Below are 16,885 nucleotides of genomic sequence, written 5' to 3' on the forward strand. Positions count from 1 at the left end.
AGGAGGTGTTTTCATTTCCCAACACACTGCCAGAGATTGAGACATTTGAGAGGCAGGAGAAAACAGGCAGAAAAAGGTATTTGTGTTGCAGATTGGGGCTATTATTATTCAGAAGGACCGATCTGATCAAAGAAGGACCCATTCATAGCTTCGGATGTGAAAGTGTGCTGGTAAAGTCTACCTAACAACTAAAATAAACTGGAGTGTTTTTTGTCATTGAATACATTGCTGTGGCATGCAAGGTTTAAAGAAGACAGACTCTCACAAAGGGAAGGTTTAGAGTGTTAACACTGTCATTTTTCAAAATTTTAAAAGCCATTGTTATTCCTCTGAGTAGTTGCTTAGCACAAATGAAGACAATCAGTCTTTGCCACCAGTGCAGGACAAGGCTATGAGAAGATAGGAAAGCAATTTTAGTCGAAATAACTGTTACCAGGGAAAGATGAAGGAACATCTGGAAGTCCAAGGAAATTTTTCCTGACAACAGCTTGGTAGATTTTCTAGAAAGGGGAATCAAACCCCTTTTTGATTGCAAAGCACCTTCTGGACGATTTAGTAGCCCTTTAAATGATGGTGCATTAATCTGCTGTGCAGCCACACCTGCACAAATATGATGCTCATGGAAGAGTGACCAGTACACAGCTTTTCCTGTATCCTTAGACATTTGCATCTTAAAGAGACAGTTGTATATTGAAAAGTTCTTTTCATTGTTGAAGTTAGAATAGGACATTTTTAGTTACGGTGAGCAAAGGTATGAAAACTTCTATGGAACACTTCTAACTGTTTGGCAGAGGATGGGTTTATAGAAGCCAGTATAATTCGGGATATTTGAAGAGAAGAAGTAAATTGGATCAATTCTGTAATCCAATATCATGTAATTTAAAAAAAAAAAAGAGGGTTAAAAATGAAAAGAGGTTTTACAGCAACATAATGATCCTAAAACAACTCAAAAGCCTACATCGCATGATCCCAGAAGGCACAGTCTGGCTTTACACGGTCAAGTAAAATATGCATGTTTATATTTATCCCTCTTTAAAATTTACTCAACCAATGATGCCCAGAATTTCCATGTCACTGTATATGCACTTTTTAAAACACTTTATAAAAAGTGCAAACGGGATCTTGTTTCCATCCAAGGAGTCAGACTTTCTTGTAATCTTTTGAAGTTGAGAAATGTTTCTGAGGACTACTTAAAGAAATTAAAAGAAAGCTTGCCTAAGACAGTTCAATATGTGTTGAAGAATAAAGCTGATGTTACAAAATATTGACTTTCAAGCTTGTTAGAATTCTACAAACTCAAAGGAAGGGGTTGTTGAAGTCTTTTGCACATTACTGTAAATATGCAATGATATGCAAATACCTTCAGAGTAAGAAAGAAAATAGGGGAATTAGAAAAGATTTTTTATGTTGATGGAAGGAGACTCGGACATTATGCAGGAACAAAAAGGTTATATAAACACACCGTGTGAGTAGTGTAACGCACTAATCTCTGCTGTCTTTCCTGGAGAATAAAGGGGGTTTTGTTGAAATGCATGATGGATCTTTGGATCATTCTGTCCAATCCCATTTAGCAGTTTGACTCTTGAGCTGGAGCTTCATTTGCTTCTGTTCACTTGTTTATGAGAAACATTGGCCTCGCTTCTGCATGCCTGTTTTAAATCCTGCAGTCACACTGAGTTCAATAGTACTCCTCGTTTTATTAGTGTGAAATGATCAGGACCCACACAGCAATCGAGTGTCAATCTGAGTGCCTTTATTTTTAAGTACAGTGTTTCCTAGCGCTTCTGCACGGTACATGTTCAACTGGGAAGCCAGCTTTCCAGCTCCTTCCCACACCACACACACTCTGACTCCAGACACTAAAAAGGGCAGAGTTCATTTGTTGTAATCCCTCTTACCTGTCCCCTCTGTCCTCCCCGCACAGCCCTATGAGCTTACCATACCCCCCTCCATTGCAGCAGAACCAAAGACCACACCCTTGCCACAGTCAGTAAAGTCATTATTAAGGAGGCAAAACCCTATTCACATGTTCCTGCATGCAAACACACACACATACAGACAGAAACACACAGAGAGAGCCAGAGTGTGCCAGAAACAGTCTCTGTTTAGCAGTGGTTTGTTAGAAATTATAAAATGCAATAATCTAAATTTTCAGCAGAAAATGTTCTCACCCTGCAAGACATTTTTATTTCAACTTCTTAAACAAACACACAAGGCACAGCATCAGGTTAAGCTGTTATAAAAAAAAGGAAGTCGTTACAGGGTTTAAAAAGTAAAGCATATGCAAAAGTGCAATACTACTTAGTTCTGCCTGCCAAAATCCAAAAAAGGAAATAAAATAAGGAACAAGTCACCTACTTGTTAGATAACTAAATGTTGCATTTAAAAATGCATGTAAATGGATATTAAAACGAAATGTAGGTATTAATAAATCAATATGTTGTGAATAAAAAATTATTATTATTTTTATCTCTGTATCTAATTTGCAACTGTATCCATTGAGTTGTCTATTGTTTGTAATATTTGTGTGCTTTCCAATTTATGTATTTTTTATTTATCAAATTGTCGTTTTAAATCCATACATTTTTTAGTTTGTTTTCTTATAGACATTAAACATTTGGAGTAGCAAGTGATCAAATTAGCATCTGATATGGGTGATAGCAAGCATGCTAAGTAGCATTTGCACTCATTGGCCACTTTGTTAGGTACACCTATTCAATTGCTTGTTTTATGCAAATATCTAATAAGCCATTCACATTGCAGCATCTCAATGCACATGGTCAAGGCGACCTGCTTGAGGTTAAACTGAGCATGAACATAAAGGACAACAGTAATATAAGTGAATCTGGTTGGTTGTTCTTGGCAAATGGGCTGGTCTGAGTACTTCAGAAACTGCAGATCACACAACCATCTCTAGGGCTTAGAGAGAATAGCCTGAAAGGACAGAAAATATCCAGTGAGCAGTGTTTCACTGAGAGAAAATGCCTTGCAGATGCCAGAGGTAAGGGTAGAATAGCCAGACTTCTTTGAGCTGAGAGAGACAGCAATAACTCAAATAACCACTTGTTACAACATACGTACGTAGAAGGTCACCTCTGAATGTGTAAGATGTCAAACAATGCCAACCCTGCAGCAAAAGACCACACTGGGTGCCACTTCCGTCAGCTATGAACAGGAAACTGAAGCTACAATTCACACAGACTCAGCAAAAGTGGGCAATAGAAGATGATGTTGGATTTATGTTTTCTGGTCTGATGAATCAGAATCAGAATCAGAATCAGAATACTTTATTGATCCCTGGGGGAAATTATTTTTTGTTACAGTCTCGATTCCTGTTGTGACATTTGGAAGTGTAAAAAACAGGAAAGCATTGATTCATCCTGAGACACATTCATAGAGTATGTTATCTGTAAGGCTCAGTAATATGTTCCTCAGGATCTGTTCAGGGCCAACTTGAAACGGAATGATGTATTAAGATCAACTCCTTCTTGAAGTATATGCATGTCCCTTCAGCCCTTTCTAATAATACAAAACAGAAAGGCTGCAGCTTAAAGCTCTCTCTTTTTCCACATCCCCAAAAATCCATGGAACCAAACAGCGGGTCATTATGAAGCGTGATCAGTGAAAGGGCCCATTGATTTGCGGGATTGGGGGAAGGTCATGTATGGACTCAAAGGAGAGGGAGTAGAAGCGAAGGAAAGCAGTCATGTATGTATGTAGCATACTTGGAAGTGCAGCGTCCCTCGGGAACCCCTTGAAAGCATCCACCCATTTCCTCTGCTGTTGCTGAAGGTGCGCAGCAGGCCCGACGCCTCTGAGCTGTTCTGTTCAGAGTCCAAACAACAACAGTTATAGCTTATTAAACGTACCTCAAAGGAGGAAATGTGGTTCTTGTTCAGACTTTCCTCTAAAATGTTGGCATTTTTAAAAAAGCGGAATGGCTTCTGGGAGTTATGGAACGGTTAATTATGGGAAAAGTTGTTCTTCATGTTAAACAAACCACACAAAGGTCATTGTAGGTAGAGTTAATTGGCCCAGGCCTCTAAATATTCAAAGAGGAGAGAAAGGTCAACATGATTTTGAGGCCTCACACAACGGACTAACATTTTCACCTGAAGCTCTCATGTCGCCTTGCACTTTGACCTTTGCATTTTTCATCTGTTGGCTAAAGCGATCCCTTGTTTTAATATGTTCAGTGATCCATTTCTCATTTTTAGAAGTTGTGTCTTTTAACATCGATATCAATTTTGAGCATTTTTACACAGTCTCTTCTTAAAAGGATTCATGAAAGGTCACACCCACTGAATTTTGCTGCTCAATAAAAATCTAATACACCTAACTAAAATGAAATGTACTGACAGTTTTGTTGACAAAAACAAGATTTTAAAAAATTATGAAAATATTCTTGAGAGATGAGATCCAATCAGACCTAATGAAGCTGTGTAGAAAGGCGGGACAAGATTGGAAGTGATCCAATCAGAAGTAAACTCCTTGCGTGGTAAGTTTAGGTTAGACACACACATTTGATCTGCTCTTACCACTTCTCTTTAAAAAGGAGAAAAATAATCATGGGTGAAAAATAATCATCTTCAGCATATGGAAATCTGAGAGAAAACTACACTTCTGCCTTTTTTAGGCTTTTTAAAAACATGTTTTTTTAAGGTGAGTAGTAATAGAAATGGAAATGGATTGGCATGTACACAGACTCTACCTCCCACAAACCCAGTCGATGTCAACATGCAGAGTCTGATATGCATGAGCTCCTCACCACCATGAAGGCAGTGGGTAAAAAAAGGGAAAAAGGAAAAAGAAAGAGTGTGTGTGGTTCATATCATCTTTGATATAAGATCTGTATAATCCTCCGACATGTTTATTGGTAAAGGCACTTGCAGCATTTAAATTTTATATCTGCCGCTTCTATGACTTCAAAATAAATGACTTCAAAATAAATGACTTGGAACTCATCTGTATCTCTATTGTCTACTTTAAAAAGGTGTCCACCCGTTAGATCAGTCTTACAGACACTCTGATTAAACTTGATCTGAGCTCTCTTTTCTACAGTATATGCAGACAAGTAGATATCGTTTTCCCACTCCATGAGTCTGCCTCTAATTACATTTAATGGACATGTCTGTGAATGCTTTACCATCAGCTACTGTGCAGGAAGTATGGCCAGGTGTTGATGTCAGTGTGCAGTCGAATTAATGGAGGTAAGTGAGAAAACCATGGGTTTCTGACTGATTGGATTGCTAGTAACTGTATTTGTCTTTGTCTGCTGTCTTATCCTTTTCCTGCACAGAAAAGTCCCTTAGGGATAAACTAGAATTAAAACACACACAAAAAGGGGCTACTGTGTATAATGCACACTGCATGATTTCACAGTGACTATTAAGGCAGCTCTTCAAAACAAGCCCATTATTAAGATGCTTTAACAAGGGGTTATATTCTTAAAACAGCTGGCACAGCAGGGTCATAGAGTTGGAAGGTGTTGCAACTGAAATCAAAGGTAAACTGCATACAATCATTCTGTTAATGATGTAACAAGTTATTGTTGGAAGGAGCACTTTTTATGATGTTACATCACAAGCAGTCATTATTCTTTGTCTTTCATTATCTGCAAAGCCTGTGTGCTTAAAGTAATCTTTCATTCTCACAGATCTGTCTGACCGCCATTTATCTAACGCTTGCATCATTAGCCGAGGTGCAATTTAAGCCTTATCATTGGTCAACATGTTGCCCAGTCAGCTGCTATTTCCAACACTTTCCAGATATCACAATATCTATTGGATGGACTGGTATGACATTTTATGGCATCTCATTATTTGTAATGCAGACTCTAGACTTTTATCATTGCAGACTTTAAATACACTTTAAATAGACTTTTACTAAAAAAATCTATCCACATGTCAGTGGTCACCCAGCTTTGGTGGTCTCTTGGCCTTTCATCTAACCTAACAATAAATGGCAGTCTTTCCTTATGCTTTGGTTTATAACAGGTATTAGGCTGAAGACACTCCAATCCAAATCAGCTGTATTTATTTATTTATTTATTAAGTGCTAAAAAATGAAAGCATGCATAACCTCACGAGCTTCTTTCCAGTGGAACAAAAGCTTTGTTAGATCTCAAAGAAATTTATTCACCACATCTGTTGCTGGATGCTAATTTCCAGCAACAGTCATTCTTCTGTGATGTTCTCAGAATTCACAGCATTTCTACTTGGGGTATTTGTTTAAAGAAAATCATTTGTGCATGCATACTTGTGGATAAAAAAAACAAGCCAGTAGAGCTGCAAGAGTAGCTGTGCACTGTATTGAATTATACGGTGTTATATCAGACAGGCAAAGGCACAAGCTCGGGTGCTAAGTTAAAAAATGTAAATAAATAATTAAACCTGTCTTCAACACACACGCAAAATCCTGTCTTACTCTCTCTTCTGTGTGAAGTGTTAGCTTGTCCAACTCAAGAAGGCCTTATTTGTGGTACAGAAACACCAAAAAAAGTTTTGTACCAAGGGGTAAAAGTCTTTCTTTGTCTGTTGAGTTCTGTTTTTTTTTTCCTTTTGTCTTCTCTCTATTAAGTTTGGCTCTAATAACTCATAATACCTGCAAGCAGGGGCAGGACAGTGAACCACAGACTGTATATATAAAACGGACACGGAAGTACCATAAATTTGCATTATCTCTAATGACCAGCAGGGGGCGAGTCCTCTGGTTTCAAAAAGAACTGTACAGACGTCTAAGTGGCCCCACTCACTAGTGGCAAAGTCTTGCTTAATACAACACGAGTTTGTAAGTTGTGTTCGCTGGTAGGGTCAAGGAGGATAATACAGGCCATGATTTAGGGCCCTACAGGTTGCGACCCTATAAACAAACACTGTATCTCACTCTTTGTGACCAGTTTAAACAACAGCAAAATGGCAGCACCATAGCTAAACAGCAAGATGCCCAGTTTGAGACTTTGTAACGGAACCATGCCAACCACTGGGTGACAGAACAGTGAGTACTTCTATCTTTTATATACTGTCTATGTGTTCAATCAACAACTGGATCTGTAACTTGCTACCAACAATCCTTTATGAAATGGGAGGCTGGCACTATTTTTTAACTATGTGTAACTGATGTACACTATAGTGACACAATCCTCCATTTAAAAAAAAGCCTTTAATCCACACATGGCTTCCTTAACGCTTGTTGCTTGGTAATTTTAGGACGTTGGGCTATTATATATACTTCCATTACAAGTGGCAGAATTGAAATAAACAGAGGAAATTGGCACAGGCATTTACAGTGTGTGTATGTTTACAACTAAAGTGTAAAAGCACATCACAAGCACATATTTCTTTTTGATGTTGGATTAGAAAAAATTATATTGTAGGCTTTCTTTCTCTGTTTATTCATAAACACATCCAGCCAGGTGGATGACTTCCTGAAGAACATCCAGCTGTTCCAGCACTGCGATTACCTTTAATGGGTGGGCTCTTGGTACGTCCCATATTCTCTCATGCATTCCTCATGCCTCACACTGCCAACTGGCGTCCTGCCTGACCCTCCAAATAACTTCCAGCCGGATACAGAAACAGACGGCAGATGTTTGCTAAACAGATTAGCTCCTCAAACATAGAGTGTAAGTCTGATTTTAAAAAAAAAAGGAGGTTTTTATCAGTTTGGAAACACTTTGGCTGCAGACACTGATCAATATCAAGCGCTGACCCATGTGATAGACATGACGCCAGTTTCGGTTTTTCAACACCTGCACAGCTGATTTTTCTGCATTTCTATATTTAGCCAAAAATAATATTTCTGTTTTATCAGTATCAAATTTGGCATTTAAAACCTGAACTCAAAGACACTTTTTAAAAGGTCATTTTATATCCTCTGGAATCTTATTTGTCTTCAAATACTCATGACGCAAAATCTTGTCTTCATTAATATCTTACTACAAGTGATGGAATCATACACAAACAGGAGCAATTTAAATTAAAATGTGATGACGGATGGTGGCATTATGCAAGCTGATTTGTGTGATCCGCCACACCTACAGTCCTAATTAAGCATCTATGCATTAAACTCTTTCTGTTAAGGTTGTTTTTTCTTCAAACTCTTTGGCTTGTTTCATTATCAGTACTTAATTAATGATGGAATGACAGAGAAATACAAATGCATTGTGTCACAGAGCTCAGCCAGGTTTGTCCAAGTTTATAGTTGACATTGATTTGATGAAAACACTGCCTGCAACACACTGTGCAACACTGTGTGACCTCAGGTGAACCCCAGTAGCCTGATCATGAACATATTTTGAGTGCAGCTGAAACTGATTTAAGATTAATTACCATGTGACTCAACTGATGAGAGGAATATGTAGCAGAAAGCCAATAGTTTTTACCACTCTACCCAGGTATTCTTGGGATACTGCAGACAAACATTTCGGGGGTTATAAAGCACTACAAAATCTGCAGTTTCCATTATCTTAAGTTGACATTAGAGCCTTAAATGATCAGGGCAACTGGTGTAAAATCTGTGCCAAATCAGATGTGCAGGTACATCCACTGTACCTATCATTTAAGTTAAAACCTAACCTTGCTGGGATATATTATTGGGTGCTGCAGGGGCCTGGGTCTGAGTGTGCCCCAAACCATTTCCTGCAAGTCATTCTCCCTAGCCTCTTTCAGCCAAATGCCAAAAATGCATCTTCAAAAAAGAAAAACTAACTTTTCTCACGTTATAGTGCAGATCTGGTAAAGTTCACTCAATTTGTGATTCATTACAGACTAGAAGACAGGAAAACCATTTTTCCATAATAAAGTATATTAAGTTATTATGGGGGAAAATGGTTATATAAGTCATATTAAATAAACCTATTCCGAATAAGGAACAGGGAACAAGGGTAATGTGCAGAGCTGAAGTAACTACAGAGGGATCAAGTTGATGAGCCATGACATGAAGCCATGGGAAAGAGTTGTTGAAGCTCGGTTCAGAAGGTGAGATGAGCAGCAGTATGGGTTCATGTGGAGAAAGAGCACTACAGTTGTGTGTTGATGCAGAAATATATGGAAGGTCTGAAGGAGCTTCACTTTGGACGTAGAGAAAGCATATGATAGCGTGCTAAGAGAGGATCTGTGGCACAGGAGTCGCAGAGAAATATGGGAGGGTAGTGCAGGACATGTATGAGAACAGTGGTGGAACAGAGACTGGAGAAGTGGTTGCGTGCTCTACAGAGAAGAAGAATGAAAGTCAGTTGAAGTGAGAGAGAATGCATGTGTGTGAATGAGAGGGAGACAGGTGGAAAGGTGAAGAAGCAAGGAGTAGTTCGCGAAGGTGGATGACTTTAAATATGTGGGATCAACAGTCCAAGGTAACGGAGAGTGCACAAGAGAGGTGAAGAAGAGAGTGCAGGCAGGGTGGAGAGGTTGGAAACGAGTGTCAGGGATGATTTGTGACAGAATGACAGCAGCATTAGTGAAAGGAAAGGTTTGTGACACCTGCTTTCATGCATGGTTTGGTGACAGTAGCTGAAGATGTTAAGATTTTCAGCCAGAGCAACCAGGAAGGACAGAATTAGAAACTAGTACGTCAGAGAGACAGCTCGGGTTGGCATTTTGGAGGCAAAGTTTGAGAGACAAGGCTGAGATAGTCTAGAAATGTACAGAGGAGGGGTAGTGGATACACTAGACCAGGGGTGACCAACTCCAAGCCTCGACGGCTTGTGTCCTGCAGGTTTTAGACGTGTCCTTGATCCAACACAGCTGATTTAAATGGTTAAATTACCTCCTCAACATGTCTTGAAGTTCTCCAGAGGCTGAACTAGTCATTTGATTCAGGTGTACTGACCCGGGGTGATATCTAAAACCTGCAGGACACTGGTCCTTGAGGCCTGGAGTTGGACACCCCTGCTTTAGACAAAGGCTGTTGAGCATTTTAAGATAACTTTATCAGTCTGATAGTCTTTAGACCTGCAACATGAGCGAAACACTGTGCCATAAAAACCAGCCTCAGTTGTGCAACACCTCAACGTTCAGTCACATGCACTAGCAGTCACGTGAAAAAAAAAATATATATATATAACTTTAAAACTTTTTTTTGTTAAGGAACAAAAATTTATGTGTTGTGTTTGTGTAAATGGGTCCAATTTCCAAATCCCTACTAGGATAAAGTTCATCGATCTGGACAAATCATCCGGTTGTGGGTAAAGTCTGCTCTGGTTTGTTAGCAGTCACACCATAAACACCAGACATATGGAGTGAGGGTTGAATAACCTCGCTTTCACTCCAGGAATGCCGGTGTATTCCTGACTGTCAGACATCATTGGTGCTTGCTGTTACATAACTCTGTGACTGTGTCAAGGCTGGAGGTTGACCTTGGCTTCAAATGTCTGTGCTGTCATGGGCCTCAGACTCACCGTGCTGGAAAATGATCTTAGCTATGTGTTTGTAACAAATACTACAACTCATCAGAGACTTGTTGGGCAGTCTGAAATAATCCAAGGCAATATCTATACTGAATATTTTATGCTAGTTTATGAACTGACTGTATTTTTCTGAGAAACTATTTGCTCAGTGCAACACTTATTGTTGCAGAAGCATTGCTACGACAAGGCCTACTAACAGGGGCCTACTGCTGTGACTACTTCAGTCAAGCAAAACTTTATTTATACAGCAATTCACTTAATTCCTTTCACTACACCCTCTCTTCACCCCACCAGCCTAACCCCCCTACCTGGATATTAAAATTCTCAACAATCTCAGCAGCCCTCTGGTCGTCGGGCAGACTGTTCCATAAACACTGAGCATAATAACTAAAAGTAAGGAGTTTTACATATATTCTGCTATCAATGGGCTAGTGCACTAAGTAATAATAATAATGCATTGGATTTATATAGCGCTTTTCAAGGCACCCAAAGCGCTTTACAATACCACTATTCATTCACTCTCACACTGGTGGAGGCAGCTACAGTTGTAGCCACAGCTGCCCTGGGGTAGACTGACAGAAGCGAGGCTGCCATATCACGCCATCGGCCCCTCTGGCCAACACCAGTAGGCAAGTAGGGTAAAGTGTCTTGCCCAGGGACACAACGACCAGGACAGAGAGCCCGGGGATCGAACCGGCGACCTTCCGGTTACAGATGCGATTTCCAACCCCCTGAGCCACGGTCACAAGTGCATTTATCATTTAAACCACGTGCAAATAATAACTACTTATATGAACTGTTTTGCCTGAACTCTATGGCTAATGTATTCTTTACAAAAGGGGAGGTATATCTAACCTTTTTACTGATTTATAAAGAAATGGTCGCATGACTATATGGCTACATTAATAACCTTGCAGTCTTTCCTTAAATAGCCTAATATCGCCTTTATACATAGTCTTAAGATGTGTCACTACGCCAGTTATAAGGGATTACATGATGTCTTCTTATGAGAGTCTGTAACTTTGTTCATGTAACCTGGTAACGGTTGCCAGGTCAGGTAACACGGAGGCACTTTGCTCATAACGAGACCTTCGGTTAATTACGATAAAACACTGATAAAAGAGACTTTGGCTCTTGTTGGGCTGAGAGATTCCCCGAGCGGCAGACGTGAAGACCAGATCTCTGCGGCTGGACCTGCGCATCCACTTGTTGAGTAAACAGCAGTTCACGGGGCTCGCTCTATTTAAAGCGACAACAACATGACACACGGACTAGTCAGACGAGAGTCAGTGGAAACGGAGATGCACAGGTCCGAGGACAAGGGGAAGAACTTCGTTCACACCAAGAAGAGGGGCTACGATGTGACGCGAAACCCCCACCTGAACAAGGTGAGCGCTCGTGCCCCGCGCGCGAGGTTTCAGTTTTCCTGAATGAACAAGGTTAACAAGTTAGCTGATGCCTTCGGGGGCTACGGGAAATATTAGCACCCTAAATACAGCGGGAAAGTTCATTCTCAAAAATCGATATGAACGGGGCGAGGAAACACGGCAACTTATTATTATTATTATTATTATTATTATTATTATTATTATTATTATTATTATTATTATTATTATTATTATATTGTGGCAGTGATTTGGTACAAACCCACAACGACTTTTTGGTATTGAGTAATCAAGCTGCTAATATAAAGTTTCACACCTAGCTTAATTGTTTTCTACAATTCGTGTGTCGTTGTTATTTTACTACAAAAGCTCCAGTGTATTTGATATATTTATTTAGTCATATAACAATCTTCGTGATGTGACAGGACCCATGTCGGAGCCATAGGCGAGTAAGTGAATGTAACAGCGGCTAGGCGCTTTAGGTATCAGCTTTAGACGCGGTTATATTTAGATTTAAAGAGACCAAAGGCTTCGCTTACACGGAGAGCCTGGCCTTTTGTTATACTGCCCTGTCACATATCGCTTTACCCGGACAGCCATGGCGGGATATTGCATATATAAGAGTGACTCAGCTCATCCCATTTACTGTAACACTAAAACGTGATTCAGCACATAGTCACAGAAGCTGACACCAAGTAACGAGACATCAAGTTGAAAGCTTGTTTTTTTCTTCTTTGTTTTAAAGTAAAATGAGGAACAGAAAGCTATTGGAAGTTGCTTACTCTTGAAATAATTTGTGCTGAGTTGCTTCTTTTCAGGTCATGAGAAAAAGGGATGACTTTACATTTTAAAGTTTGAAAAACATACCTAACTCAAGCCTTATGACCACCCTTTTGCTGTATCATCAGTAGGATGTACTTGTGTCCATTCCTCCCATAAACACAGTAAACAATGAGGGTCTGGCAGCTTTTGAGCCTTTCCAGTGTTTTCTCCTGGTGTTTGTGGTGAGATGGGGCCCCAGAGGTCAGGCTGTGATGACAGGATCTCTGTCCATGGTGCTGACTGACCTTCAGAATGACTGGCTAAATTCAGGTTCGCTCTTATGTCAAGTGTGCCCCACAACCACTTGACCTTTTTCAGGATAATTTTAGAACGCTCTTGCTGTCTGTTTTTTCTCTCTGACCTGTTTTTTCTGGCCTCTCAGTAGACGAATATGTCTGACTCTTGGAAACTATCTGAAAATATTCAAAACAGTAGGCCTATCTGAGGTTGACATCTGGGCTGTTTGGATTTATTTGACCAGAATTACAGATACAATATACATAATACACACTGTAAATACGAACACTGCCTGTTTTCTAAATACAAGCTGCTCCGGGCTGATAAACGTTGCAGTTGGTTTACTGCAGATGAAGGAGATGCCAGCCTGGCAACTGATAAGTGAGATAGTGGAGGTCAAACAGGCCAGTGTGTGTGTGTGTGTGTGTGTGTGTGTGTGTGTGTGTGTGTGTGTGTGTGTGTGTGTGTGTGGTTGTGTGAAGTGAGGGGTGGAGAAATGGTGGCTGCACAGAGGCCTGTTTGTTAGGCAGGTTAATCACTCCACTCCTGATAGCACCTCGCGCTGCATGTCAACCCTGTGTATGTGTGTTTAAGTGTGTATAGAGTGGCTGGGCAAAATGAAATGTGTATACACAAATGCAATATGACTAATAAGAATAAATTATGGCACCTTTTGTAATGTGGGTGTGTCCAGCGAGACTCATAAAGGCCATCCTTTGTTGTGTGGTGGTTGTGAGCTTTGAAATAAAGACACAGATTGATCATGTTAGTCTTCCTTTATAAAAGTCCTGTTTGTATATATGTAACCCTGACTGATCTCTGCATGAATGTCAAACAGTGTTTGATAAAATAAACCAGACTGCTGCAGAGTAAACAGGCAACCTTTGTGTCATTTTATGCAGTGTCATGCTTAGTATGAAATCTGTTCAACTGCAATAAATATACTGGCATCCTCCTTGTGACAGCAAGTTATATGGTTTATGGGAAATGCTGTGTTGCACAGCTTAATTATAGATCACTTTACCTGCTAAAGGAATAGAAAGTGACAGTCTAAGGTAAAGAACAGGGATGCCAAACTCATTTACGTTGTGGGCTACATTGTCCAGCCCACATAGATCTTAAGTGTCCTGAACCAGTGAAACTCCCCTTTCTGTCAGTGTAAATAAACTTCACTGAAATAAATGTGTAAAATTATAGGTCATTGCAAAGGATGTCCTGTAATTATAAAATGGGTAATATTTGTGAATTGACAGAATATGTGCTTTAAAAAACAAAACTGTAAAGTCATTGGGGGAAAAAATCATGCATTTCCACAGTAAATTAGCTGATTTCAAAACAAAAACACCATGAAGGGTGAGGGTGGAAACGGTGTCACTAATCTCGGAGTGATGTCACTAGGCTACTTTCATCTCATATTAATGAAATAGTGACTTGATGTATATTGAGATATATATTACTATCGACTGATGTGAAAAAAATTGTCATGAATAGATTTTTCCCTTATTGCCCAGTCTTGTGTTTAGTTTTGATACATAAAGCTGCTCAAGCAGGAAGTGGACACCAAATTTAACAATGCTTGAAAGTCGAACAAAAGTTTAACAATGACACAAAATTAAAAGTAATGGTTCCACCAATGAGTCAACCCCTAGTCTCCACTTTACCTCCTCAAGTGGACTTTGCGAGCAGTTTAAAATGTAATATAAGTCATAATCTTTACATCTATACAAGAAAATACATGACACTAATGAAGCTGTTATGAAGTATGAATTGTAGGGGAAAAACATATTTTTGGAGAAAGTCACCAAGCGACCAGACCCACCCGCCTCCTCTCACCAGTTTCCTGTTTGATACTGTCACTACAAATACAAGCCTAAAAGCCAAAAATACAACTTCAGGAGAAATTAAAGTTATAGCTTTCTACACAAAAAGAAGACGGGGACTGCCAGGATAGCTCCCGAGTGGCAACTTTGGTGCTGTCACTGTTGGCCAGCATGCTGTCTGTGTGCTTTACCAAATAGGCATCAAATATTAACATCAGTCCTGGCAGCAATCGACGTGACCAGGGTGAGTCTTGGTTCAGAAATGCTGATTAAATCAGTGGCTCACAAAGCAAACTCTGTTAATACCACAGACATATTGAGGAGATCTTGTGCTGCATTCAAATTGTCAGCCAATTCATTCAAAAACATTTCCACAAAATAAAAAAAAAGTGTCAGCCATATTTCCGCAGGTTTTCTAACAACTTTAGCCAACTCTTCCTTATATCCCAGATATTATTGTACAGAAAGAATAAAACCTTAGTGTGTGAAGTGTCCCTGTGTTTTAAATATACTCCTTCTTACAATACTACTTCTATGTACTACTAATATATTACTTACAACCATTACGTGTCCATTGCCAAGTTCTGCACTGTTTCTCAGGGCGTCATTATTACCAACAACATCTTGAACATCCAGTTTCATTTTCTCTTACAAAAAATTGAATTTTATTGGTTGAATTTCTCAGAGAACTAATTTGAAATTGTGTGTGTGAGTGTGTGTGTTTTAACCCTTTCTTTATAGTAAGAGGACTGTCATAGAGACCATTGTGGATGCCTGACCCTGTGTTTAGAGCTGACCCAGTAAACTGTTTGACTCAGTTTACACATGTGGGTCTTAAATGGTCGCAGTGTAGGGGAAGGATCGTAAAGAAGGCTGTCTGTCACTTAGCTTGTGGCACTAGTTTGTCTCTTTAAATAAAGGATATGCAAAGACCTTAAACATAGAAATCCAGGCTAAAGTAACACAGAAACACACTTATCTCCATTTTAAAATAATTTCTCTCTCACACTCTTTGCCTACTGCCCTTGTCTTCTTCTTTCTGCACTCTTTCTTTGCAGTGGTGTCAAGGAGGAATGTAACAAGCAGCCCAGTCCTTTGTTCTTTATTTTACTAGATGGCTTTTCATCTCATTTTAAAGTTAGCCATCCCGAATGAGCTCACAGTTTGTGGCGTTATATTGTTTTGGAAGAAAGAATTAATAAGATTCATTATGTGAACACAAAACTTTCAGAAGCAAGCACTGGCAGAGCCTGCTGTGAATGTACTCAGCACAAACATTTTCTCAGAGAGAACTGTTTGGACAAATGTAAACGTTTCAGTTTTAAAATGTTCTTTGCTTGGTGGTTTGGGGAGAAGATAGGACACAAACGCTCCCATACATCATGGTTATAATCTTGGTTAATCTTAATTGGTGGTTGTATGAGGTCAAAGTAACCTTCCCATCAGCTGTCTAACGTTAACCCAAGCACACAAACGCTCAGGTTAGAGTAATATCAGAAAAGAAAATGATGCAGACAGCTAAACTTTTCTCAGTGCTGTACATGACCCGGGGGTCGAGGAAATTGGAGGAAAATCTAGGAAATGACTGTTAAAGCGTGTTAGTGGCCATACACAGGCGTGCTTCTGTGGTTAAGGCAGTGGCACCTTGTTGCCCTCCTCCTGATTTGAGCAAGCCCTGGGGATGAGGTGTGTTTACCTCCCTCAGCTGGCCTGCTTCACCCCAAACAGGAGACAGTCACTGCACAACCTGTTAATTGATGCTGAGGGGACGTAGCGCTGAAAGCAGCCTGTCCTCACATCGACAGGCTTCGATTTCCTTTTAATCTCCCCATACATGCACGTAAGCCTGCGCAGCTGATGTATGGACATACAAACACACACATGCACACACACGCACAAACACGCACAAACACGGCTTCAACTTACTTCATGGTTAATGTTCTCTCTCCAGAGGTGGAACCGGATATTATAGGTGTGTTTTGTGTGTGCGCACCACGCAATAATGAGATGAAGTGGGGTGCGAGAGGTAGAAAGGGTCCTCTGTGGCAGTGAAGAGAGCGCTGGCCTCGCTCCACAGAAGTTCTCTGTCTCTCTGCTTGAACACACTTAAATGAGGCATCTGTGTGAATCTCAGGCACTCAGTGCGTCTCTCTATGACGCTGGTTCCGTCTGCTGCTGCCTCAAAAAAAAAAAAAAAAAAACACAACCCAAAAAAA

The 16,885-nt window shown here is 40.0% G+C and overlaps 1 protein-coding gene across 1 annotated transcript in view; it reads left to right on the forward strand.

Annotated features, from left to right (window-relative positions):
- The first annotated feature begins 11,443 nt into the window (after window positions 1-11,443).
- The window catches only part of me1 (malic enzyme 1, NADP(+)-dependent, cytosolic), an 82,729-nt gene continuing 77,287 nt past the window's right edge, over window positions 11,444-16,885 (forward strand). Inside the window, exon 1 of the mRNA XM_026183894.1 lies at window positions 11,444-11,793. Within this exon, the coding sequence (XP_026039679.1) occupies window positions 11,665-11,793 (129 nt within the window). The 5' untranslated portion in view covers window positions 11,444-11,664. The remainder of the gene's footprint in view (window positions 11,794-16,885) is intronic.

The sequence above is a fragment of the Astatotilapia calliptera genome, chromosome 11, assembly GCF_900246225.1.
Source record: "Astatotilapia calliptera chromosome 11, fAstCal1.2, whole genome shotgun sequence".
NCBI lineage: Eukaryota > Metazoa > Chordata > Actinopteri > Cichliformes > Cichlidae > Astatotilapia > Astatotilapia calliptera.